Below are 26,098 nucleotides of genomic sequence, written 5' to 3'. Positions count from 1 at the left end.
CCTGAGCTGCAGTCGGACACTTAACGGCCTGAGCCACCCGGTGCCCCACCATGCATCCTTTAAAAACACGTTCATATAACCATGAAGGAGGCTTCCGGGTCGGCGGGAAGGCACCCAGGAGAATGGCAAAGGTGACGGCGGTGGGGCTGAGGCAGGCGAGCAGGCTTGAACGCGAACCCGCCTGTGTCACCTTGCACATTGGGTCAGGTGGAGCCCTTGCGTGGTGGAGACTGTCACACTGGCAGAGGAGGGCACACTCCAACCTCCGGAGGCCCAGACCCGGGGAGGGGATGAACAGCAAGACGGCTCCCTGCAGGATGGGAACATTCTTCCTTTTCCAGAGGCCATAAAAACCCAGGTCAATAGAAGAAAAACAGACCACACCAACATTTTTGTTGTTTTTTTAAGAAGTACAAAATCTAAGCGTACAAGTTTCTACCCCTCCACCAGCCCCAGCCCGGCTGAGTCTGTGCTCAAGCAGCCACCACCTCCCTCCAGCTCAGGGGGTGCTCTGCAGAGCACTGGGCATTCTGGGGGGGGGGGGTTGTCTAGGAGTGGAGAGCCCGATCCCAGCCCTGAGTCCAGCCAGGGAGGCCACCCACGACCTGTTTCAAACACTGCTTCCATGAAAGCCATCACTTGGAAGAGAGATCCTTGGCTTAAAAAAATAAAAAATTAAAAAACCCAAAACCAAACCAAAACACCTTGAAGACCACAAAGGTAGCACATGGGGAGGGCACCCCACACCGGTGGCCTGACTCCTGGCCGACAAGGGGACAGGCCAGGCCGTCAGTAGAAGACGCCCAGGTGCGCCCCCTCCAAATCTTCTTGCCAAAGTTCAGGGCAGTCACTGAGCTGTACGCCTGAGCTCTGGGAAGGGCTTTCATCACCAAACCGGAAGGCAGGGCCTGGTCCTTGGGCTTCTGAGCCGGGGGGCATCTCTACGCCGGGGCTCCAGCAAGCCCACTGGGGCTGAGGCTGGAGTCTCTGGCACGCGGGGCGGGACAGGAGGGGTGGGGTTCTTGGCAACAGACAGGACTCTGGAGTCACAGAAAGACCCTGCAAGAGACACAAAAGCAGCTGGTTAGTGGGCCACTGCGCTGAGAGAGCCTGAGACCTTGAACCTGGACGCTCCCTGGAGCGTGGCTGGCAGCTTCTGGACAGCCTGGGTACCATGGATGCAGTGGCTCTGGAGAGACACTGCCCTGGTTCAAATCCCACCTCTGCTACTAACTAGTTATAAGAACTCGACCTCTTTAGTTCTGTTTTCTCATCTGTAAAATGAGGATGATGATGACGGTACCTACTCCACAGAGTTGCTGGAGGGCTGGCAGTAAGTACATGTATACATCCAGTGCCAAGAATGGTGCTGGGCAAATTGAGCCGGCAGTAATTTTCGTTTATTAATATAGATGCTCTTTTGTGGACCATGATTCATTCATTTGTGGGCCTCAAGAACAAATCGGAAGGTCATGAGTTCCAAGCCCACAGGGCCGGCCAGACTCCCTACCCCCCAACCCTTAATGGAGCACTTGCAGCGACTTTCTTGCCAGTGGCCCCTGCTGGCGTCCATCCTGCCTCCGGAGCAAGTCCCAAGATCCCCTCACCCCCTTCTGTGAGGCTGTGAAGACTTCTAGGCAGAGGTGGTGGTGGCTTTAACGACCCCACCTCTTTCCCCAAGGCTAGGGTCCTCTCCATACTCTCTTCAGCTTCTCTCTACCCCCACCTGGGTTAGATGAGACAAACCGGGATCTAAAGAGTATGAGATTCTCTGCAGACTAGAGCCAACCCACCCTCCATCCCCAGATGAACTTGGGGACCATCCCGAAGCGGAAGCAGCGGGAACTGGGTGTGTACCTGGTATATTACAGCCAGCTCAGGGGCCGCGGGGGGCGGCGTCCAGGGTGCAGCCTGGTTCCTGGGCTCTGGGGACGTCTGCGTTCCTGAAGAGGCCTGGGGCGGTGTCCAAAGGGCCGCGTCGAGGGCTCTCCCTTGGGACAGCTGCGGGGGCGACTGCGTCCCAGGGTGGTAAGGGGATGTAACCCAGGGACCCATGTCGGGTACCCTGCTCCCCAGGCGCTCGGGGGCCGCTAGTGCTTCGGGACAGGCCGGCGGGGACGCCCAGGACGCCGAGGGGCTGGCGGCTGAGCTCAGCGGCGTCTGCGCCTGCGCGGGGCCGCCGTCGGGGCAGAGCGGGCAGCCCCGAGGCGCCGCAGCGTCGCCGCGCCTCCGGCGCCGGCGCTGCAGGCTCTCCTCGCTGAGGCCCAGCACCGCCGACAGGTGGCCGATGTAGCGGATGGCCAGGCGCAGCGTCTCGATCTTGGTGAGGCTTTGGCCGGCGGGCGCCACGGACGGCGGCAGAAAGCGGCGCAGCTCGTGCAGGGCGCGGGCGAGCGTGCGCATGCGCAGCTTCTCGCGCTCGCTGGCGCTCTGCCGCTGCCCGGAGCCGGGGCCGCTGCGCGCCCGTCCGGGCGCCGTCGCGGCGGCCTCCGCGGTGCGGGCGCTGCGGGCCTGGGGCGCGGGCTGCGAGGGGCCGCGGGCGCCGTCGCAGGGGCATGAGCCCGACGAGTCCGAGGAGGAGGAGGCAGGGGACGTGGAGTCCGGGTGGCCGGCCCAGCCCCAACCCTGGGGGAAGGTCCAGTGGTCTTGGCCCAGGAGGCTGTGCAGAGGAGGGGACTGGGCCATGGCCGGGACGGCTGCGGCGGGGCTCTGGGACGCTGGGCCGGCCACCTCCAGGCCCGAGCTTTTATCCGGACGCAAGGTGAGAGGTGGCCCCCTGCCAGGTTACAGAGAGGTGTCAAAACCCACAGAGCCCAGGGAAGGCCCGGGCAGGGGGGCCTTGGGAAAGCGGGCCCATTTGCGGAGGTGTGGATTCTGACTCCTCGGGGGCTCTAATGGAGGCCCCTGCAGCCCGGGAAGTGTGGGAGAAACAATTCGCATCTGGATGGAGCTGCTAAGCTTCTTACAGAGTTCCCACCCACCCACCCGGGCTCGTGGCGCGGTGAGCACCCAGGAGCCCGACCGTGGTGGGGGTGGGCAGTGCCAGCGTCTGGGGGCGGCCAGGCTGCCTGTCGTGTGAAGAGCGGACCCAGGTGAAGAGCGGCCGCCTCTCTCATCACCAGCCCCGTTGCGTGGAGGGGGCGACTTAGCCCAGTAAGCCCACACCAGCCCAGAGGGATTTGCCCACGGTGTGCGGGGTGGGGTGCAAATAGGGAGACATACAGGCGGATCCTTCCTGGGTTGCCCCTCCCCCACAGAACCTGCACTTGCCAGTTTGGTGAATGACATGAAGAAAAGTCATCTCACTATCCACAGGTAGTTTCTGTCCCCCCCCCCCCCCCCCCCCCCCCCCCCCCGCCTCCAAAATCGAACAGAGCAGCCTGGAGAAGAGGAATAGGATGTGGTGGGTGAGGAACGTGAAGGAAAGGGGGGCCCCCAGGCAGGCCTGAGTCTATTTGCTGTGTGATTTCGGGCAAGTCACTTAACTCGTCTGAGACTCCAACTTCCTCAATCTCCTAGCAATGAAAACACAGAATACCCACCACCCAGGATGGCTGCAGGTAGGAAGTAGAACGTCTGTGGAGCCACTTAGTCTAGGCCTGGCAAGTGGGTAAATGTTTGCTGCTAATCATTTTAGAGCAAGGTGCTTCCATTTCAAGATGCCGGAGGCGTTGTTCATTTAATTCTTTTTTTTTTTTTTAGCCACTGTAAATGTCAGGCACACCAGGGTGAACAGGCTAGTTGTGATCTCTGCACTCATGACATTTCAGTCTTGTGGGAGAGACACGTGAACAGGCCATTCTACATTTAGTAGCTCCACGGCTAACTCCCTGTGTGCCCTTGGGCAGGGCTCTTAACCTTCCGCTCTATGAAACAGGAATAATGTCATTATACTATCTACTGGGAGGGCTGTTGTCTCCTAGGAGAAGCCTTGAGATAGTAAACTCTCACTCCTCAGCAGTGATTGCAGTTTAAAGAAGGCATCAGTGTCCTTTGTGATCTACGGAGAAAGGGCTGAGCTCAGGCTAAAGGCCAAATGAGGGGCGGGGACTGTAGAGCTCTGACCGTAGAGCTGGAGAGGTCACCGCTGGGCCTTGAACCATGAGTAGGACTTGGGTAAGGAGAGAGGCAGGTAGGGAGCATTCTGGCCTTGGGAACGGCATAAGCAAAGGCCTGGCAGTGCAACTTGCCAGGGTGCTCCTGGAAGGTTCCGGAGCAGTGTGCAAGCGGACTGATGTAGAGCGCTCGAGCGCACCGTGGCTAAGAAGTTGGGGAGCCAAATGGACTTCATAGCAGAAGTCTGATATGAAAAAAAATTTGGTGATTGGTAACTAAAGGTCAAGATGATGAAGTTTCTAGAATAGATTGGCCTGTACCAGCTTGAAGTAGCAAATGGCCTTGTCCTATTTGCAGCTGTTCCTGAAAGTAAATATTTAGTTACACAAATTACAGAACTAATGCATTCTCTTTGTAAGCAGAGGGAACACTTCAGATACAGTGGGAGTCGCTGTTACCCCCACTAGAAGGAGCAGCTGTTAGGTTGGTGCCTTTCCAGACCTGGCCAGGCATTCACGCTAACGTACATAAACAAGGTGACATTGCCACGGTGGTCTGTAACTCGCTTTCTTTCATTCCACGGCGCGTCTTGAAGCGTTCCATGTCAGGATATGTTTAGCTGACTCATAGACCGTCATAGTTGATTTAAATGGGTGAACATGTAAACATACGAATATGAGAGTGGATGATTTTAACTGGGGGAAAAAAATAACATGGCAGGAGGTGTAGATAAACCTTCAATGATGACATTACATCACTTCCTGCTCAGAACTTATTTTTCTGAAGAGTAGAGAAAATTGGGGCACCTGGGTGGCTCAGTCAGGTAAGCGTCAGGTTCGGCTCAGGTCATGATCTCATGGTTCGTGGGTTCGAGCCCTGCATCGGGCGCTGTGCTGACAGCTCAGAGCCTGGAGCCTGTTTCAGATTCTGTGTCTCCCTCTCTCTGCCCCTCCCTTGCATGTTCTCACATTCTTCTTTCTCTCTGTCTCTCAAAAAATAAACATTAAATATTACGGAAAATAGGCCCAAATTACTACTCTAAGTAACATGATGAGGAAGTAGTAACTGACATTGAATAACATTAGTCAAGGCAACTGTTTAGTTTATTGCAGCTGCTGTGAAGGAGGAGGGAAAATTTTAATTCATCCATAGCACAGGAAGAAGGTGAATCACTTAGCAGTGGCTTTGAATCCACATAGGCTTTGGAAAGAAGTAGGCAGCATGCAATATTTCATGACTTAAGAGGATTTAAATCAAGTGAAAAAATAATGATAATACTTTTTTCCTCAAGGCAGCGGGGACCTAGAAACCAGCCAGTCCTACACTTTCTAGGTTGAAGTAATGGCAAATCATTTAGAATAAGTCATTATTCGCCCAAGCCTGCACGATACTAAAAAGAGCTTGTCACACTGAACTGTCAAGGAATCGACATACACGTGATTGACGGTTTTAAACAAAATTCATTTGGTTTCATGTCTATTTCTTGATCCAGACTCTGAAATTTCAGATTAACGTGCTGTTGATATTGAGCTTTCTGACTCACTCCTTTTTTTTTTTTTAATGTTTCTTATTTATTTCTGAGAGAGAGAGAGAGACAGCATGAGCAGGGGAGGGTCAGAGAGAAAGGGAGACACAGAATCCGAAACAGACTCTAGGCCCTGAGCTGTCAGCACAGAGCCCAACTTGGGGCTTGAACCCACGAACTGTGAGATCATGACTTGAGCTGAAGTTGGACCCTTACCCTACTGAGCCACCCAGGTGCCCCATCTGACTCACTCCTCTTAATGTTTGGTACATGTGTGCACCAGTCAGGCCTGTACTGATGCATCTTTAGTGTGTGATTTTTTTTTTAAAGTTTTTATTTATTGTTTTTTTTTGAGAGAGAGAGAGAGCAGGCAGAAAGAGAGGAAGAGAGAGAGAGAGAGAGAGAGCATCCCTAGCAGGCCCTGCACCATCAGCACAGAGTCCTATGCAGGGCTTGAACTCACAAACTGTGAGATCATGACCTGAGCTGAAACCAAGAGTCTGATGTTTAGCTGACTGAGCCACCCAGGCGCCCCTTTGGTATGTTTCTAGTTTTTGCCAAATAGCACTGCCGTTTGGCACAGGCAGGTAGATGTGGAGAGGTGGGATGGCCTTGTGATCTCCTGGAAGGTTCAGAGTATCCAGAATCATCCTCCCCCCATCCTCTTAGAGCCAGCCCGGGGGGGGTTTGCTGTGAAAGGATTTGGTGAATAATGTGAAGGCACGGCCAGCACAGAGCCCTGCTTACTCTCCTTTCTTCTCTAGGATGGCCTTGGCCTCCTATCTTGGTTTGAGCTAGCCCCAGAGCCCAGCCTTCAGACTGCCTAGGATGTCAGAGCATAAGTTCTAGAAGGTGGGGCCCTGGCTCTTACCAGGCCCCTCGGCCAGGCTCTGGAAGCACAGGGACACACTGCCAGCCAGCCCTCCTCACCGGGGGTGGGGTGGGGAGCCAAAGTGGATCCCCTCCACTGGGCCCTCCACATTAGCACAGGAGGCAGTGTAGCCTAATACTTAGGAGGCCAGGCTACGGAATCAGACTGACCTGGGTTTAGAGTCCCAGCTTTACCCCTTACAATCCGTGAGACCTTGGGCAATTTACTCAGCCTCGGTTTTCTCATCTCTGAAGTGGGGATTCTGATTTCCAGGGTGATTGTTGGAATAAATAAATAACGTCAGAGCGCTTAGCACAGAGCCTACGTTGATAAATCTTGCTCACAGCAAGTTCAGGGGCAACAGAAAAGAAGAAGGCAAAGGACTCGGTCGGGGTGTGGGTAAGGAGGCTGATAGGAGCTTAGCCCTAGAAGAAGGTGATCTTTCCGTTCCTGAGACTCACTCCAGCACCAGGCCTAGCAGCACGCCCCACCCTCTCCCCCTCCCCCTCCCCTGTCTCCGGCCCTTCTCCTCCGAGGACTAGCATGGGGTCATCCTCAGCAGGCCCCCCCAGCTCCTGGCCTGTGGCAGGGGTCACCACAGCTGCAGTGCGGCGGGGACTGGAGAGCTCAGCTGCCTGGCCCGGCGCAGCTAAAGCTAGGAAATGGGGCATCTGAACCTGTTTCTCCTGGTGGCCGGGTCCTGGCCTGGGTGCTTGTCCAGCTTGCCTCTGGGACCCCCAGGCACCACCCCTACCCCCACCCTGTGCAGGAAACTGCCCCAGGTGCTTGGTGAACAAGTTGGGCCTGGGCCGTGCCCCACAGTGGGCTTCCAGTTGAGCCGATTCTGTTTCTCTCTTCTCATCCGACTCTCCTATTAAAAGGAGGGACATCTAAAGCTGCACGCTCTTAGAGAAGGTGATTAACTCCTGGGCCTCAGCGGGCTACTGGCACCAGGCTCACCCCCTCCTTCCTGTGATAGGAGGGGGTGTGGCTAGATCAGGGAAGCATGGTCAGTAGTGGTTTGCAGACACTTCTTGCACACATGGCATCTGTTACAGCTTCTATTGTTATGTCTTTTTTAAAAATGTTTGTCTACTTAGAAGAGAGTCTGGGGGAGGGGCAGAGAGCGAGGGAGAGAGAGAGAATTCCAAGCAGGCTCTGTGCCGTCTGCACAAAACCCAAACCCAGTGTGGGGCTTGATCTCATGAACTGTGAGATCATGACCTGAGCTGAGACCCGAGTTAGTTGCTTAACCAACTGAGCCACCCAGGTGCACCCTTATATATTTTTTAATAAGAGGACTGTGCATTGTGGGTGGCACTATGCCCTGCTAAAAAACTACATTTCCCAGCCTCTCTTGGTCGTGGAATGGCCAATGAGATGTCAGTAGAGATATTGAATGGGGCTTCTAGGAAAGCTCTTTAAAGTAGAGAGGTACACTCCTATGTTTTTACCCCCTTATATTTTCTTCCTGGAAAATGGGATGGCTGGAGCTTCAGCACCCATTTTGTGACCCTGAAGCAATCGCAAGGACAGAAGTCATATACTAAGGATGATGGAGCAGAAAGAAGCCTGGGGCATGGGTGGTAACACAGAAGCACTATACTGGCCAGAACTGTCTATCCCTAAACTTATTTACTGTGAGAGAAATCACCAGCTTGTCTTAAGTTGTTGACATTTGGGGGTGTGTGAACAGCCACACATAATTCCTGTCCACATAATAAAGAAGTACCTAGGGAGTCCTTGTCAACAAGCAGGGCCACGTGAGCTGGATGACAGTTATGCGGATACATAACAGACTCAGTGTTCCCACAGGTGAGTGGCTGGATGATCACCTGGAAGAGAGTCTGCAGCCATGTGCCACCGGCTCCACCCCCAGCCTCGTCACGGGCAGCGTTACGATCTTGAACGAAGATGTGAATTAGATCTGTAATTTGAGGTACGTTCCAAGTGCAGCAAGTGAACTGGGTAAGAAAGAGATGCTGACGGGCCGGCCCTAATAAGGAGGGATCCACAGGGCTCCACACATCCTCCCCTCTCAGTTCGGGGTCAGGGGCATCGTGTAACCAGCAGCACGCATAAAAAGGGCCTGGTAGTCATTGCCTTCTGGGCATCGAGGGCATAAGAAACACGTGTGATCCCGTCCGCATTTGCAAGAAATAGGCATCTTCAACCAAGAAGGTGATGGCCTCTTATTCCCTATGCAGGATGGGCCCTAGCCAGAGTAAGCGGGCAGCACAAGGGTCGTGAGGAGGTTCAAGGGGGGGGGAGGGAGGGGGCGGGGTTGTTGAACGACTCAGGGATGTTTTGTCCAAAAAGAAAAAAAAAATCTCAGGGATGTGATGGTTGTGTCCAGGTGCGTACAGGGGGAATTGTCCAGGGAGATTGAAGAACTTTGTAAGATCAGAGCTGCTGTCTTATGAGGGAGTGAGCGGCCTGTTAGTAGAGGTGATCAAGAAGAGGCCAGCCGGGTACGCACCAGGTGCATGCAGGGGCTGGAGTGCATGGCCGTTATTGCCTCTGCCGACACTGACGAGCCCCGTGAAACAGGGTTGGGGGTAATCCCTGAGGTACCTTAGGAGCCGGGGCCAGGCATCAGGCCGGAGCTGGGGCGCTGCCTCGGGACTCCGGGCTGTGCAAGGGCCGCCATAGGGGCCCCTTCGGGCCCAGAACGAGGCCTCCCAGGTACCTGGGTGGTCCTAACGCTCTCACCCCTGCTCTCTGTGCCTCGGCTCAGCTGGGCGCCCCCTGGGGCCGGCACTGCAAGGCCACCATGACCCTCAGCCGCGCTCCCCAGTGCGGCCCCAGGCGGGCTGATGCTCTGAGGTGGGCCGTGTCTGGGCCAATGATCTTACTCCGCAGGTGAGGAAACTGAGGCCTCCGTCCCATCCTCCCCTGTCACCTCCCAGGACTTTGCCCCAGGCCACCAGTCAGATGAGGAGGGCAGGGGCCCAGGGGCCCTCCCTGGGCTCTGGCCCTGCTGGCGGCCATGGGAGGGCAGTGCCTGGGGCCCAGCAGGCTCCTGGCCTAGCACGGGCCTCACCGTTTGTTCGCCCCCGGCCCCGCTCCTGGAGGGTCTGCACCTGCTCTTCTCCCCGGGCGGGCGGTGCGGGGCCCCCGGGAGCAGCCCTGGGGACCCCGAGCCCCGTGAAGGCCTGGCCTCTGCCCTCTGGGTCTTCTTTCCCTCCCTTCCCCTTGGGTCCCTTCCGGTGGGGCGTGCAGGCTGTGGGACCGTGGGAGGCAAGCGGGGGCGCGGCCGCAGGGTGGTATTCTCATCACCAGCCCTGCAGCGGGCCGCCGGCCTCCCCTTGGCCACAGTGGCTGCCTTCACACCTCCTCTGGCCTGTTGACACAAGGCCGCCTCCCCCGGGGCAGAAGGTGTCGACTTGGGAACGAGGGTGTTCAGGGGCCTCCAAAACAGGCCGGCGGTCCTCTCGGCAACCCCAGAAACCCCGTGTGGGGAGGGGGTGGGGCTGCAGGCCTCCCCCCGCCCCCCGGAGGCCCAGGGAAAGGGGGGCCTATGTCCCTGGGATGGGGAGAGAGGGGGTGCGGGAGGGTGTGAGCCCTGCGTCCACCTGCCCAGAGAGTCCTCTCTCCTGGCGCCAGGGGCTGGTGCCCGACGTGGCCCTTCCAGGCAGAGTGCCATCAGTGTCACCGGGAGGCCTAGAGACTGAGGCCACCAGGGCAAGGTCACCCCAACTAGACCTCAGAACCACCTGGTCTTCTGAGCGCTAACGCACTGTCCAGTGCCCAGCATGGTGCCCGCAGTGACCTATTCAGGGCTTAAACCTCATGATTTTGTCAGCCTGTGTTCTCCCCTGGCTCACACCCATCACACCGTCCACACCGTTCACACCATCCACACCACCCACACCTTCCACACCACCCACACCTTCCACACTGTCCACATCTTCCACAATATCCACACCTTCCATACCTCTACACTGTCCATACCGTCCACACCACCCACACCGTCCACACCTTCTACACTGTCCACACTACCCACACCGTCCACACCACCCACAGCATCCACGCCACCCACACCATCCAGACCGTCCCCACCTTCCATACTACCCACACTATCCACACCATCCACACCATACATACCATTGGTCGACCAGGCTCCAGGGAGGGATGAGCCCTCCAGGGATTTGGAGGTTGGAGGAGGCAGAAGTGCAGATTCCGTGGTGGCCTGGTGCAGTTCTCTGGGTCCACAGAGAGGCACTCCCTGGCCAGGTGATGGGGCAGGTGCCAAGAGAAAAGGAGGGGCCTGAGTCGTGGGTTTTCTCCAAGTGGAGATGCAGGGTTCCTTTTCTTTTTTTTTTTAATTTTTAATGTATATTTATTTTATTTATTTATTTTTTATGTTTTTTATTTATTTCTGAGAGAGAGAGAGAGAGAGACAGCATGAACAGGGAAGGGTCAAAGAAAGAGGGAGATACAGAATCTAAAACAGGCTCCAGGCTCTGAGCTAGCTTTCAGCACAGAGCCCAATGCGGGGCTCGAACCCACAAACCGTGAGATCATGACCTGAGCCGAAGTCGGATGCTTAACCGACTGAGCCACCCAGATGCCCCAACGTATACTTATTTTTAAGAAGGAGAGGGACAGAGTACAAGCAGGGGAGAGGCAGAGAGAGAGGGAGACACAGAATCCAAAGCAGGCGTGGGGTTGAACCCACAAACTGTGAGATCGTGACCTGAGCCGAAGTCAGATGCTTAATTGACTGAGCCCCCCAGGCGCCCCGAGGTGCAGGGTTCCTAACAGAGGGAGCAGGTGTGAGCCCCAGCCAGGGAGGGGGAAGCAGCACTGGTGTGGACCCTGAGAGGGGGCCGGGGCCCCGAAGGGAGCGGTGGGAGCAGCTGGCCCGGGTTGGAAAGGCCTCCTGAGTGGGGGTTTGGACAGAAATTCTGAGGAAGAAGAGGGTGAAGAGGTGGAGGCGGGAAGCCAGTCAGGAGACAGCAGTCAGGGGGTGAGGGCTGGCGGGGGCGGGGCTGCGAGTGGACCCAGAAACCAATGGGGATAACTTGGGAAGGACGTGTCCCTCCTTACACCCCCCCCTCCTCCCCACCCCCGCCCCCGTTGGCTAGGGAAGGGAGAGGAGGGCCTGGGGAGCTCCCGGCTGGGCCAGGCACATGGAGGGGGACCTGCTGCGCTTTCCCAACACGAAGGCCAGGCCAAGGAGGCTGGCGTGGAAGGGCCTGCAGCAGCCCCAGGACTGCCTGGTCCAGCTCCCTCGGCCACAAGGCCCAGGTGGAGGCGGCTCAGGCCTAGGTTCCCACCATGCCTGGGCTCCATCCCCACCTGAGCCTCAGTCTCCTCATCTGTGAAATGGGTGTCCTTGCCGGGAGGATTAGCTGGAACATCACGCATTCAATCTGTGGGGTGCAGAAGTCTCCCCTGCCTGCCCTGCTGGAGAGGAGCGGCCGCCTGTGGTCCTGCGGCTCTCAGGAGGGACCCAGTGGGAGAGTGAGTGGTGCGCACTCCTGTGGCCCAGGCTCTGGGACAGAAGGCCTCCTGGGCCCCAAAGCCTTAGGCCCACCTACTGGAATGCAAACAAGTTTGGGCTGGTTCTGCAAAGTCTCTTCCTTCCTCCCTCTGCTCCCTCTCTCCCTCCCTTCCTTTTCTTCCTCTTAATCATGAAAGCAGCGCATCCTCATTTCAGGGAAGTGAGAAAATGTAGACAATCAAAAAGGAGAGAATTTTATTCTATTTTTAAGTTTACTTATTTTGAGAAAGAGAGACCAGGAGAGGGGCAAAGAGAGAGGGAAAGAGAGAATCGCAAGTAGGCTCTGTGTTGTCAGTGCAGAGCCCGACTCGGGGCTTGAACCCATGAGCCGTGAGATCATGGCCTGAGCTGAAATCAGGTGGCGGTCACTGAACCGGCCAAGCCACCCAGGCGTCCACGAAAAGAAGGGGTTTAAGAGGCCCCCAGTCGCATCCATCCAGAGAGAGCGGGTTGACATCAGATTGGCACCAGGTTTGCATGTACCCCTGCCTCTCCTAGGCACCCCTGCAAATACACAGACATACAGAGGGTTCCAGGGAGAGCGTGTCGGGTTTTTCTCTGTCTTAGTTTTAGTTTTTTTCTCCGTTTTAGTTTTTCCATTTTTTGAAGCTTCTGGAATGTAGGTTTTCTTTTCGATGCCAGCTTTACTGAGATTTAATTCGCACATCATACATTCACCTGTGTAAAGTGCACAATTCAATACTTTCGTATGTGTGGTACTTAACATTTTTTTAATTGGGGAAAAATGTATTTAACATAAAATTTGCCATCTTAATCGTTTTTAAGTGTGCAGTTCAGTGCCATTAATTATATTCACAGCATCAGGCAGCTGTCACTTGGTACACCTTTTCATGACCTCATGCGGAAGCTCTGGGCCCATCAAGCAAGAACTCTCTTTACCCCCAGGCCCCGGGAGCGTCTCTGTCACTGCCTGTCTCTACACATCAGTCTATTCTAGGTGCCTCGTAGAAGTGGAATCATACAGTACTTTTTCTATGTATGTGACTTACTTTGTTTTACTTTTTTAAAGTTTATGTTGAGAGAGCGAGCGAGGGAGCACGTGGGGCAGAGAGAGAGAGAATCCCAAGCAGGCTCCACACTGTCAGCGAGAAGTCTGATAACAAGGCTCACACTCACGAACTGCGAGATCATAACCTGAGCCGAAACCAAGAATCGGACACTTGACCGATCGCGCCCCCCAGGCGCCCCGTGTATGGCTTACTTTGTAAGGCCTTCCAGGTCCGTCCATGATGTAGCCTGTGCCTGAACTTCATCCCTTTTCATGGTTGAAAACTACCCCATTGCACATACAGACCTCATTCTGTTTATCCATGCATCCGTCGTGGACCTGTGGGTTGTTTCCGCCTTCGGCTCTTGGGCCTACTGCCCCCACTTGTTCTAGTCTCTGCTTCCAAGTTCTCTGGGTGTGAAAAGAGCGTGTTGTTTTGTGACCAGCTCTTCTCGCTAATGTATCCACATTCTCCTGTACCAGCGGGTGTGTTTCTGCACAGAGATGTTTAGGGCACGCCTAGCAGGTGGTAGCGGGTCAGTGAGAGAGTTCCCTAGGGCACAGTGAGACGCCTCACTTTCCGCATAAGATATCCTAAGACCTGGATTTTTAAAATTATTTTCAAGTTGCACGTGTACGGGGCACCTGGGTCCGTCAGCTAAGCATTGGTCTTCGGCTCAGGTCATGATCTCACAGTTCATGCGTTCGAGCCCCGTGTCAGGCTCTGTGCTGACAGCTCAGAGCCTGGAGCCTGCTTCGGATCCTGTGTCTCCTTCTCCCTCTGCCCCTCCCCTAGTTGCACCCTGTCTTTCTCTCAAAAATAAATGAAAGCATTAAAAAGTTGTTTTTAAAAAAGATAAGCTGCACGTGTAATATATAAATGAAAACTCCTTGTGAAAAGATTAAGCATTCCAGATAAGATTAAAGTCTCCTTTGACCACCTCCCAGAACCCAGGCCTCCCCCAACCCCCTACCCGCCAAGTAAGTCCTGATACGCTCCTCAGACTGGGTGAGACTGTCACAGTGTGAGATGCGTCCGCACACGCACACGTGCGTACAGTAGACCCTTACAACGTGCGTCGTATCACTCCATGACTTCTCTGCGGGGTTATGTTTCAGATCTGTGTTCTCTTGTTTTTGCGTAGATCGGTGGTGGTATCCTACTGGATGGATTTTTCTGGAACTTGGTTCTGCCACCCAGCTTGAGCACCTTTAATCTTTTCTAACCGGAATGAATTCTCCCCAGGGAAACCGCTGGGCAAGGGCGTGCTGAGTGAGGCTGTCCTGAAGTTGTAGGCCGGCCCTAGAGAGGCCCCAGAGGGGGCTGTTGAGGCTGACCTGGTTTTGGGCAGCCGGCAGCCGGCCCAGCCGGGGCCCCCAGCTAGCCTGGCCACCTGTGTTGGGCCGGGCACTGTGTTGGCTGGGCTGGGGCACCGTCTCCAAGGAGGGGAGAAGCTCCCTTGGCTCGGGCCAGGGGCTGGATCTTGGATTTCTCTTGATGAGGGAGCCTCCAGAACAGAGGATTGAGCTGATCCTTTCCTGTCTTTAGCTCGTAATCAGTACTGACCACGTAAGACCCTTCTGTGTAATTTAGTATCTGGTCAGTTTAAACTCTGTCCCCTCCCCCTAGATTTTCTCCACTCTGTCCAGGGACATCCCTGTCCCCCAGCCGAGAATCCTCTAAGAGTCTGCTCACTCCCCCAGGTGTTCAGTTCAGTCCTAGGAGCCCCCACTCTGTTTTTTTTTTTATTTTCAAGTTTATTTATTTTGAAAGCAAGGGAGAACGTGCATGCAGTGGGGAGGGGCAGAAAAAGCAGGAGAGAGAGAGAGAGAGAGAGAGAGAGAGAGAGAATGAATCCCAAGCAGGCTCCACAAGGTCAGCGCAGAGCCAAACATGGGGCTGGAACTCACAAACCATGAGATGGTGACCTGAGCCCAAATCAAGAGCCCGATGCTTAACCGGCTGAGCCACCCAGGTGCCCTCCTCCCTCCCCTCTGCTTTTTACTGGGCCTGAGGTCAGGCGCCTCTGGGGGTGCCCTCCTTCCCCTGCTTCCTCTGCCCTTGGAGCTGGCTGAGGGCCAGAGCCACCCAGTGAGCTGGTAGGTGCTGGCACCTCACCACACTGTTGTGAGTGGTCAGCAAGGGTAGGGGTGGGGTTACAAGGATCCCCAAAACTATCCATCCTGCCTGGAGGGAGGTCCATCGTGTGCTTCCGGGAGGGGCTGGTGTTGGACTTGGCCTCAGCTGGCAGCTTAGCTAGACCTGCAAAGCCTTACTGGGGACTTGGCAAGGGCACCGAGCCCCAGGCACCCCCTGCCTAGAGTTTCCCGCAGCTTGTGGTCTGTTTTCAGCCTTTGCTCCCAGGAGTGTGTAGGGAAGGTCGGGCACCCGAGCCCTGCGTGGGCCCTTCCCTCCTGGCCAGTCTCCCTTCTCCTCATTCCTCTGGGCTCCATCTTGCTCTGCCTCTTGGCCCCCAGATGCATGTTGTTCCCCGGGAACAGATGAGCAGCCAGGGCTCCAGAGAGGGCAGGGGGCCCGTCTGGGAGCCCCCCCGGCCCAGCCCACTGGCACTGAGCCGGCTTCCCCCGCTTCTTAGGTCAGCCCTGGACCTCTGGTTCCTGGTGCTCGCCCCCAATTTGGACTCTGGCCCTAGAACAAAGGCCCCTGGCTTGTTAGAGCTGGGTCTGCCCTGCTCAGCTCCCCAAATCCCAGGCGGCTGAGCAGTGCCCTCTGCTGGCGGTGGCTGGGAATTTGAGAACACTGGTCCATAATTGTCACCCCAGGCATCAACCCTCTGGCCTGAGAGGGGAACCTTCCAACCAGGGCAGGCAGTGGAGAGCCCTGGCCCCATTGTTCAGCTGGAGAAACCAAGGTGCCACATGACCAGCTTCCCCACCTCCGCGTGTCTGCGTCTTTGCTTTGGGCCGGTTCCTTCCTTAACCCTCTTCTGTCTTGGTTCCCCACACTACCCTAGAAGGCTGCCGTCTTCCTCCACTTACCCAGAGGAAGCAGAGGAGCACAAATGCGACTCCCCTAAGAGAGAAGCACTGTCTGTGGCCCCTGCGCTCTCCCGCCTGCTCCCAGAACTCCCCCTTGAGTCTCTCCTGGAATCCGCCAGATCTCTCTCCTTTCCTCCCACCCCCTCCCTCCTCATCACCCTGCTGCCTCCTGTGACTTCCACTGGCTGCGCATCCAGCTGATCCATGACCAAGATAATCAGATTATCTCAGGTCCAGAATAATCTATTCCATATGGCTTGCCAACTCGGAGGCTCCAGGAGCTAAAGGTGTGAGGAAAGGGGGTGATCTTAGTTGGAAGGGGCTCCCTGGGGGTCTCAGGGCCCTCAGCCGGGAGGCTGCTGGGGAAGGAGGGAGGTGGAGGAGAAGTGGGGGGCCTTCCCGCTGAGCCCTCTTACTGCTTTGGGGCTCCAGGTGGCCACAACCACATCCATCCGTGCCCCCCGGGGATTTAGGAACCGTGGGGGTGGGGCTGGGCATTCCCGTGCTTTCTCCACTCTCTGGATCGGGGTGGGGGTGGCCATGCCACTCTAGGGCACTGCTTCTCAAAAGTGCTTCATAATTCTGAGGGAGATGGTACTTTTCTTTCCTTTTTAATGTTTATTTATTTTTGAGAGAGAGAGCACAAGCGACTGAGGGCCAGAGAGAGAAGGAGACAGAGAATCTGACGCAGGCTCTAGGCTCCGTGCTATCAGCACAGAGCCTGACGCGGGGCTCAAACTCACAAACTGTGAGATCATGACCTGAGCTGAAGTCCGACGCTTAACTGACTGAGCCCCCCAGGCACCCCGGAGACGGTACTTTTCATACCCCAAATCTCCAGCTCCCCCTCCAGGGGCCCTGGTGCAGCAGGTCCAGGGCCGGTGCGGAAACCTTTTTCTTTCTACATCTCCCATGGTCCTTGTGACTTGTGACAAGACATTGTGGGTGCTTGAGTTCTCTGGGGGAATCTCCCCCCACACCAGCACCCTCACTCCTGGGGCCGCCTCTGGGAGGAAGGGAGCCCCCCCCCCACGTCTTCCAGAGGACACAGAAGAGGTGGTGGGGAGGACAGAACCCCGGCTTCGGCCGCACACAGAGGCAAATGGGCCCCAGCTCTGCGCCTGTTAGCCATGCGACACAGAACCACCTCTACACCTCCATTTCCTCCCGTACAAAGGGAGGCAGAGACACCCACATGTGTGATTGCGAGTTGTGACCCAGCCAGGCCTCAGCACAGCACCAGGCCCAAGCGACAGCAGCAAACGTGCACATGGCTATCGCCCACAGCCCAGTCCGTGCACTATGATCTGAACCTTACACTGCCAGCACAGCGGGCACTGCCCCCGGCCCAGAAGCAGAAGCTGTGTGGGCCCCAAGATGGAGAGTGAGTTACCCACTTGACACAGGTGGTACATAGCAGGACGGGGACGCTATGCTGACCCACGCCGGTCATGCTCCTGAGGGGTGTCCTAAAGGTGGCAGCTTCTTAAACAACCATTCCTCCCCCGAAGGGGCCTGCCTCGGGCTGGCGCTGGGGCGCGGTGGGAAAGATCTCAGCAAGCACGGGACCCCTAAATTAGGAGCTTCCCAGGAGATGCGCCTGCTGACGCTAAGCAGGCTGGCGGTAAAGGGGCTGCTTCCTTCTCCTGGGGCTTCTGGCTCCGGCGGGAACAGGGATTAGGGGCTACACGGGGGTATTGACATAGCACCTTTGATTAGCACTCCTATGTCAGAAGGGCTGGCGGGGAAATGAGGGCATTGAGGCTGGGGGGGCGGGAGCGGGTATGTCCAGGACCCAGGCTGGGCCCGAGGAGCAGGCTGCTTCCTAGCGGGAAGGCTGAGAGACTCGCGGCCCCAGCCCAGGAGGAGGCAGCCCTGCCCGGCTTGCCCCCACCCTGGCCAAGGACTGGACAGCAACTGAACTCTCACCTCTGCTCAGTGGGGCTGCCCCGAGGCCTCGTTTCCCAGCCTTACACGTTGGCAGGCACAGTCAGGCTCGGGCGAGGGGCGCGGGAGCACTGGGACCGGCACTTGTCAAAACACAGGCCCCAGAGGTGTGAAGTCCTCACCCCAACGGGAGGGCGTGTGGGCCCTGCGGCCGGAGAACTCATTAACTGGGGCAGCTCCCAAATGAACCCACAGGAGAGGCTGGTGATAAGGAGATCAAAGGAGGGGGGGGAGGCGAGGAAGAGGGAGGCGACTGACAGGCGGTGGGAGAGCCCAGGCTCCAGGTTGGGGGTCCCTCCTCTTCCCCAGCTTAGCTCCATCAGGCCCGTTGGCCATGGCCCTGGTACAAACTGGGCCCGGATACCCCAAGGGCAGCAGGAGAGGGAGGGACTCCCAGGTGGCAGCCTTTAGGGCTGAAGACCCCGAGGTGGGGGTTGGGGGTGGACCCCTGCCATCTGCCCCCCCCCGTGCCCTTTTTGTGGGCTCTTTGATTCCACAGTGGCCCCGGGACCCTGTTAGTCCCCCCTCCCCCCGCCCCTCAGCCCGCCGTGCTCTGCTCATGGTGTCTTCTGCTCCAGACCCTTCAGTGGCTCCCGGGCAAGAGCCCGAGGGATGTCAAACCTTGGGTCCGGGATGTGAGACTCTTCAGGGGCCAGAGCTGTGTTTTCAGGACAAACAGTCTGTCTCCCACACACGTGGCCTGTTGTCCAAAACATGTCTGTTGGGGTTTGGACTTTTTCAACAACAAACTGGCACCAGCGGTTTCCTCTGGACGGGGAATTGCAGGCCTCAGGGGCGGGACAGCAATGAACTCTGTTAAACCCTCTGCACTTGAGCTTTTGACTTTTCGGCCATATGCACACACTGTATTTTCAGAAGTGGCGGTAAAGCAAAAGGGTGGCTGATTGCCTAGGAGTTTTCGGCCATTCTGAGTTTTCTCAATTACTCGCTACAAGGTGGAAATCAGAATCCTGCGGGAACAGGAGGGACTTTTTTTCTTTTTTTTTTGACATTCAGAAGGTAGGCAGCAGAGGCTGTGAGTCCTCTCAGATCCCATCCCTCCTGCCTGACCTTTGTTTAGTCTGCACCCCGGCCCCCCGCCTGAGTGTACAACATACTCTACCAATTCCCCACGGTTTGTCCCCTGGGGTGCAGTGGGATCCAAGGAGCGCTGCCACTGGCTGCAATACCAGATTCTTAGCTTGGATCTGGAGTCTTAGGAGAGCATCACTGAGCAGGGTCCAAAAGGAGTGGGCACTACCGACAGCGTCATGCTGAGGACGGCTCTCCTGGATCAGGCTCTCCTTGGAAATGGGCCCGACGGCTGCTCCCCTTCTCCCCAGGGGTGGGTTGGCACTACCTCTCCTGGATGTGACCATGGGCATAAGCATTCTGGGGCTGCTGGGACAGACTGCAGAGGAAGGGGGTATAGGGGTGCTAGAATAGGCCAAGGGCAGTAGAAGATAAAAGAGACAAGGTCACAGGAGCCTGAGTGGCTCAGTCAGGTGAGCATCCGACTTCAGCTCAGATCATGATCTCATGGTTGGTGGGTTTGAGCCCCGTGTCGGGCTCTGTGCTGACAGCTCAGAGCCTGGAGCCTGCTTCGGATTCTGTGTGTGTCTCTCTCTCTGTCCCTCCCCTGCTCATGCTCCGTCTCTCTGTGTCTCTCAAAATTAAATAAATGTTTTAAAAAATTTTAAAAAGAGAGACAAGGGCAGGGGGCAGTGGTGGGCAGAGATGTCCAGGGAGAAGGTACTAAACCACGTGGCCTTCTTTGATACGGACCAGCTCACCCAGCAGTGTCACAGAGCTGGAAGCCATTGGGGATGCAGAATATTAGACCGTCGCACTGAAAGAGACCCTATATACCATTCTCTCGAAGACATGATGCTAAACATGGGGGACTTCACAGTCTAGGTGGGGACAGACATCGGTGCATGAAGTAGCTTTTATGTCAAGGTGTAAACCCCAACTCCTGAGGGGACAGGCAGGTGGTATAGGTTCCCTGAGATTTCCTACGTGGACATTCATGTTGTCTGTAACCAGAGTCAGTTTAATTTCTTCCTTTCCGATCTGTGTGCCTTTCTCTTTTGTTTGGCACAAGCTGGGCCCTCCAGCACACTGTGGGGTAGTCTGGGGAAGGAGCAGATATCCCTGTCCCGTTCTCAACATTATGGGACAGCCTTCAGTCTTTCTCCATACAGTATATTAGCTGTGGTCTCTCTGTGGATACCTTTTATCAGGTTGAGAAAGTTCCCCTCTGTTGCCAGTTGGCGGAGAATTTTTATCATGAAGGGGTATGAATTTTGTTACGTGCTTGTTTTGTGTCATGTCCACTCACATGTCAACGGCAAACCCCGACATACCTGCCCCCAAATGGCAGGACACCAGCGAGTGGCCAGTGGTGGCAGCTCGTGAAAGCCGGCCAAGCCCTTGATCCTGCCAGAGAGAGGGTGTCCTAGAGGGCACGAGGCTTCCCCTCCCTCAGCTCAGATGGTCCAGCGCTTGACCCTACTGGGCCAGCCTGCCGGATCGGCCTGGGATAGTTTCCGCACGGTGCTCCCTCCGGGCCCGCCCGCCACCACCAGGTAAGGCCAAGTCCCTCCCGGCCGCCCTGCCTCAGAGGAGAAATGTGTTCCTTTCACCTCTGGCAGGGATAGGGCCCCACTCCGGGTCCCCATCCTCTGGATTCTCCAGCCCAGGCTGCAGTAGGCCTCAAGGTTCCCATTATGCAAACTGGGAACGAATCTGCAAGAAAGCGGAAGACTCTGCATAATGTCCCAACAGGTGAAGGCAGCCCCGAACCCAGGCGCTGTACTTCCAGTTCCCTGGACGGCGCTTCCTCTAACTCTGGCTGGCCCACCACGCCAGGCAGCGCGGGCAACGGGCCCGAGTGGCTGGCTCAGGTGCCCGGCTCAGGTGCCCAAGCGAGGGCCCAGGTGGGGCCAACCTGGGGCGGCCAAGGAGCCCGCACCTTCAGCCCCCCCCCCCCGCCCCCGTTGGTTCAAAGGGTCAGGCCCCGCCCCCTCCAGGTCCCGAGCCCGCTTTGAAGTGCTGATGCGGCCTGGAAGGGGCCACTTCACACCTCGAGCTCCGGATAAAGCGGTCGCCGGCCGCCCCGGGCCCCAGACGCGCCGCCGCCGCCATGGCCCAGTCCCTGTGCCCGCCGCTCTCCGAGTCCTGGCTCCTGGCCCCGGGTTGGGGCCCGCCTCGGCCTCCGCCGCCCTCCGCCAGGGACTGCGGCTGCTCCCCCGCCTCGTCCCCGGACTCCTGGGGCGGCGTCCCCGCCGGCAGCCCTGAGCCGAGCCGCGGCCCCCACGCGGCCCCCAGAGCCCGCAGCGTAGGGAGGCGCGGCGCGCGCGGCAGTCGCCTGGGCTCCGGGCAGCGGCAGAGCGCCAGCGAGCGCGAGAAGCTGCGCATGCGCACGCTCGCCCGCGCCCTGCATGAGCTGCGCCGCTTTCTGCCGCCGTCCGTGGCGCCCGCCGGCCATAGCCTCACCAAGATCGAGACGCTGCGCCTGGCCATCCGCTACATCGGCCACCTGTCGGCGGTGCTGGGCCTCAGCGAGGAGAGCCTGCAGCGCCGGCGCCGGTGGCGCGGCGACGCTGCGGCGCCTCGGGGCTGCCCGCTCTGCCCCGACGGCGGCCCCGCGCAGGCGCAGACGCCGCTGAGCTCAGCCGCCAGCCCCTCGGCGTCCTGGGCGTCCCCGCCGGCCTGTCTCGGAGAACTAGTGGCGCCGGAGCCACGCGACCTTCCCGTGCTGTATGACGAGGCGGCGTGCCCGGAAGCGCAGGCCGTGGAGCTGAGCCCCTCGTCTCCGGTTGGTACCCGCTTCCCCGCGCGGGGCTCCCCGCGCTGCCCTGTCGTGGGTGATGCTGCGTGTTGTCCGCGTCGCGCGAGCACAGGCCCGTCCGCTTGCTGTCCTGAGCAGCGTAGCTAGCGTGCCCGGGCGCTCCAGCGGCCAGGGGAGGCAGGGGACCCCACAGGCGCGGACACCCACGCTCGGCGGCCAGCGCTGAAGGTAACTGTACCCTCTCTTCCCCCAGCTCTTCCCCGGCGACGTGCTGTCCCTGCTGGAGACCTGGATGCCCCTGTCGCCCCTGGAGTGGCCGCCGGCCTGAGGAGAAGTGACGACGTACCCTTGGCGCCCTGTGAGCATCGAGGCCCTTTAGGCCTCAGCACCTTCAAAACGTCCCCTCTCCAGACTCCCTTTCCTAGGAGAGGTCACCTGCGATACTGGCATGAGCTTTCCTGAGAGCGGGAGCCCGTCCCCACCCAGGACGACTCTCCCCAGCCCCTCCCGCAATGGAGGGACCCAGAGGTCGACCCTAGGAGGCAGGCAGGGGGCGCTTGCCTGGTGTGTATTTATTTATTTGTGAATAAATTGTGCTGGTGTCAATCAACAGTTTCTTCTTCCTCTGCACCGACACGAAACTCCCTCCCCTTCTCCAAAGAATCACCGAGGGGAATCAAGAGGGTTTCTTGCCATCTTCAGCCCTCAAAGCACAAAGGCTCAGACCCTTTCCCCTTGCCCCCAGTCCTGGCTCAGCCTCTTCTCTTTCTGGAAGGTCAGCCTGGGGCAGGAGGTGCTGTGTAGGAGAAAGTGGTAACAGGTGGAGTCTGTGCACTTTTCTTTGAACCTGGTGGGAGGTGGGTCAAGCCAAAGTATCTCTGTAGAAAATACTGTTTCTTAGTACTTCCTGTACGTCATCAGGTCCTTAACACACTTGATACCCAAATAACGATTTTACTGAGGATCAGCACTGAGGCTCGATATGAATTCAGAATCCCTAGTTCTCACCCCTGGTCAGATTTTGCCAGCTCTGGGATCTGAGAGGCCACCAGCTCCGAGGACTCATTTCCTGCATCCCAAGCCCTTATTCCCCTTGTACCGGAGCTCTGTGCCCTGGGCCTGGGGATTTTCCCACCTGCCTTCACTCTGGTTTCTCTTCCAGATGGGCTAGGGACATAAAATAACATTTTGTGAGTCGGTCCTGAGTTTACTGTGACCTCCCAGAGGCTGAGCTAGAGTGGAGAGGCTCATGGGATTGCCTCCCGATCCACATTGCAGACCTGGAGACTGGAGCCACACTGCTGTCTACACTGCCAGGTTCAGATCAGGGATGTAATGCATGGGGATTCAGAAGGAAGCCCCCACCCAGAAGGAGCCTGGCCTGGTTCATGGGGGTCTGGTAAGCAGGCAAGCCTTGGGGGAGGAGTTGAGGTGCGACTAGGGGGTGTAGCTTCTGCCCAAGGGTCCCCCAGACCTCTGTGGAAACCAAGTTCTCCCCTCCTTGCTAAGCAATTTTGAAATCCAAGGCATAGCATTTGTTTTTTATAGTAGCTTTATTGAGATATAGTTTGCATACCTTAAAATTCAACCTTATAATTCAGTGGCTTTAGTACATTCATAGTACATTCATAGACATGGCAGCCATCACCATTGTCTAAATCTAGAACATTTTCACCACAGGGGAAAGAAACCCTGTGCGCATTACCAGCGCCCCCCACCCCCAGGACCCCTCCTCCCACCCGGTATAGCCTTACCCATCTACTTCCTGTCTCCATAGACTGGCCTGTTCTGGACATTTCGTGTGACTGGAATCACACAATACGAGGCCTTTTGTGTCCGCTTCTTTCGCTTAACGTTAAGTTTTCAGGGTTTATCCGTGTGGCCTGGTGCGTCAGCCCAGTGACACTGCACTGCATGGATATACCACGGTTCATCTGTTTATCCGTCGGCACTGAGAGATTTGTTTTGAAACCACCTCGAGGATCATTTCCCGCGCGGGGCGCAGGCCGGGAGGGGCAGGAATTCGGAGTGCGCCTCACGCGTCCAGGCGCACGCACCCGAGCCAGCATTTGGCCGCAGCGAGTGGGATCCCAGAGCAGAGGCCCTGCAGGGGGCAGACCTCACACCTCCGCCGATCGCCCCCCTTTCCCACACCTCGCCCCTCATCTTCCCTTCCCCTCCCGGGATCCTAACTGGAGCGGAGGGAGAAGCCTTTTCCCGGGGCCCACCCAGTTTAGAAAATCTGTTTGCATGGCAAAGGCCCTGCGGTTTAGGATGGGGAATTAAAGTTATTAGCAAGTCTTTTCACAGATAAGTGCGACTCATCGGCCAGCGCCCTCCCCTGCCGAGGGCCTCTCCTCCCTCTCGGAGCCGGGGAGCGGCCCCACTGTTTATCAGCGCCTGGGTGTGAAGTTTCATTAGCGCGTCTCTGCTAATGAGACGGAGGAGGCGGACGGGAAGGGGTCTCCTCCCACCTCTCCCGCGCCTGCGCCCCCTTGCTGGGCCAGCGCCGCCCGCACCGGCAGGAGAGCCTGGGTGCCGGGTCCAAGGCCCACGTCAGAGATCACCTTCCAGGTAGGTGACAGCATCGCTCGCATAGTTCTCAGCACCTGTGAGAAGGGGCCAGTTGGTGGGGCCATTTTAAGGATGGGAAAGTTAAGCAAGGAGGCGGCTCACCGACGCGTGGGAGCCGGGGGTAGGGCGCAGCCTTGGACTGGGACCCGGATGTGAGTGCGGCGCCTGGGTGTCTCCCCTGGGGTGCGCGGTTGGGGCGACAGCTGAACGCCACCCTGTCCCTGGGACAGAGGGCACGTGGAGGCGCCTCACCTCACCTGGCTCCCTGGCAGGGCGCCTGCTGGAAGGCGGGCGCCAGAGCGTGCCATGCGCACGGGGTGCCCCACCGGGGCCACCGGGCCGCCGGCCGCCGCGCTGCGTCCTTCCGAAGAGCCGCTGTCACAGCTGGCCGGGCCAGAGGGGCACCGGCGGCCACCGAGCGGTTGGCCAGCTGCGCCGGGCTCTGTGTCAAAGGCTTTCAACTCACCCTCTACCTTCAAGTCACCGTAGCCTCGGAGCGCAGGTGGGGCCGGCAGGTGCGCGCGCTTCTACCGATTTAACAGATCGGGACACTAAAGCACAGGAAACAGGGACTTTTTCACAAAGCTGGGTAGCACCTACCTGGCTGTTGGGGCGGCGACAGCGGTGGGTGGGAGTTGGCAAGTCAGGTGTTTGGAATAGGCCTGGCGGGCAAGTGTGTGTGCTGGGGCGTGTGAAGTAAGGCCCCAGTGCGCCGTGGCCACCAGTGCCGTGGCTGCCCGCGAACCTTCCGCTCGCTGAGCACAGATGCCGTTCCGCTGGGGAGGCTGCGCCCTGGAGGTGCTGGGTGGCCCCGCTCTAAGGCGGGGCAGCCAAGCGGACGGCTCCCTCCGTATTCAAGACATTGATTCAAGGACATGCTGCATGGGTCACAGGATGGACCCCGGGGCGGGGCAGGGGGAGGTGGTCCTGAGTCGTCTCTATCGGCCCATCCTAGGGGAAGGACTGAAGGGCAGGCCCCTGCCTTGGGTGGGTCGCTGGTGAACCTGGAGGAGGGCCAGCCGGTGTCCCTCTGGCCACCCGATGACAAATAAGCAGGTGCATCCGAAGGGCGGGTGGGTGCGCCAGGATTCTGCAGGGGCCCGGATCTGGAGCACTGGGTGGCCCGGGGGCTGGGGACGGACGCTAGCCCTAACAGCAAAGCCCCTGCTTGTCCCAGGGCGAGGCCAGGAGCCACGTTGCCCACCCCGCCCCCTGCATGTCATCCCTGCATTTGCACAACCCTGAGGGTGCTGCTTCCCAAATGTCTCGCCTTGGGCGCTCCGTCCACTCGCAGTAGTTTCAGCCTCCCCTGAGGAGACCCAGGGTTCTTCGTGCTTCTGCGGGGTTCCGTCACCCAGTGGGCAAGCTCCTCTTTGGGGGCCCCTCGCACCACTGGGCACCAGCCGTGAGCGGGGCTAGAGCCGTGGGTCTCCAGCTCAGCTTTGCCCGGTTCCCTGGAGCCTTGCCAGGCCCTGGGTCCTCCGCCTTCCTCCCCCCTCCCTCCCCTTGTGTACCTGGCCTATGAGGCTCCTTGTGATTGCCCCAGCTCCCCTCTCCCCTTCCTGCCCTGCCCCCACACACTAGCAGATGGGGAGGCGGCCTGGAGTTGGTCACACCTGACTTTGGAGAGGGCGGGTGGGGGCACCCTTCCTGCCTTCTTCCCCTGAGGCCTGGCATGTTCCTCTCTGCGGACAGCGCTCTCCCCTCCTTGGTTTGGATGGGCACCACCTCCACGTCGCTCCAGGGATGGGCACGCGCCACGGGGGCCCGCACGATCAGCACCCGAGGGGCTCAGGCGTGAGAGCACGTCCGGG

General features: G+C 57.8%; 2 protein-coding genes across 6 annotated transcripts; one reads left to right on the top strand and one right to left on the bottom strand.

The window, feature by feature from the left end:
• Positions 1-389: 389 nt before the first annotated feature.
• On the bottom strand, positions 390-2,685 carry MESP2 (mesoderm posterior bHLH transcription factor 2). Its single transcript, XM_039256930.1, has 2 exons — positions 1,858-2,685; positions 390-1,059 (listed from the first exon to the last, which is right to left on the bottom strand). Exons 1-2 carry the CDS (start codon positions 2,683-2,685, stop codon positions 790-792), a joined length of 1,098 nt encoding a protein of 365 aa, XP_039112861.1. The 3' UTR covers positions 390-789.
• Positions 2,213-22,299, top strand: MESP1 (mesoderm posterior bHLH transcription factor 1). 5 transcript variants are annotated; one of them, XR_005532606.1, is made up of 4 exons: positions 2,519-2,761; positions 3,520-3,606; positions 8,268-8,391; positions 21,964-22,050. XR_005532606.1 is itself a non-coding variant. In XM_039256938.1 (2 exons), exons 1-2 carry the CDS (start codon positions 21,063-21,065, stop codon positions 22,036-22,038), a joined length of 750 nt encoding a protein of 249 aa, XP_039112869.1. In that variant the 5' UTR covers positions 20,849-21,062; the 3' UTR covers positions 22,039-22,299. The 5 variants fall into 5 exon arrangements, 1 of the variants encoding a protein (XP_039112869.1); XR_005532609.1 differs by lacking the exons at positions 2,519-2,761; positions 3,520-3,606 and adding an exon at positions 2,213-2,323; XR_005532605.1 differs by lacking the exon at positions 3,520-3,606.
• Positions 22,300-26,098: the final 3,799 nt, after the last annotated feature.

This window comes from Hyaena hyaena, unplaced genomic scaffold (genome assembly GCF_003009895.1).
Source record: "Hyaena hyaena isolate Hyena2069 unplaced genomic scaffold, ASM300989v1 scaffold_13, whole genome shotgun sequence".
Lineage (NCBI taxonomy): Eukaryota > Metazoa > Chordata > Mammalia > Carnivora > Hyaenidae > Hyaena > Hyaena hyaena.
Note: the sequence above shows the minus strand (reverse complement) of the source record. Positions and strands in the feature narration are given on the sequence as shown.

Excerpts from the sequence above, each read along its gene's own strand:
- MESP2 (XM_039256930.1), bottom strand. The coding sequence starts at position 2,685 with ATGGCCCAGTCCCCTCCTCTGCACAGCCTCCTGGGCCAAGACCACTGG. Across the intron at positions 1,060-1,857 it reads AGCTGGCTGTAATATACCAG|GGTCTTTCTGTGACTCCAGA; the intron begins GTACACACCCAG and ends TGTCTCTTGCAG.
- MESP1 (XM_039256938.1), top strand. The coding sequence starts at position 21,063 with ATGGCCCAGTCCCTGTGCCCGCCGCTCTCCGAGTCCTGGCTCCTGGCC. Across the intron at positions 21,738-21,963 it reads AGCTGAGCCCCTCGTCTCCG|CTCTTCCCCGGCGACGTGCT; the intron begins GTTGGTACCCGC and ends CTCTTCCCCCAG.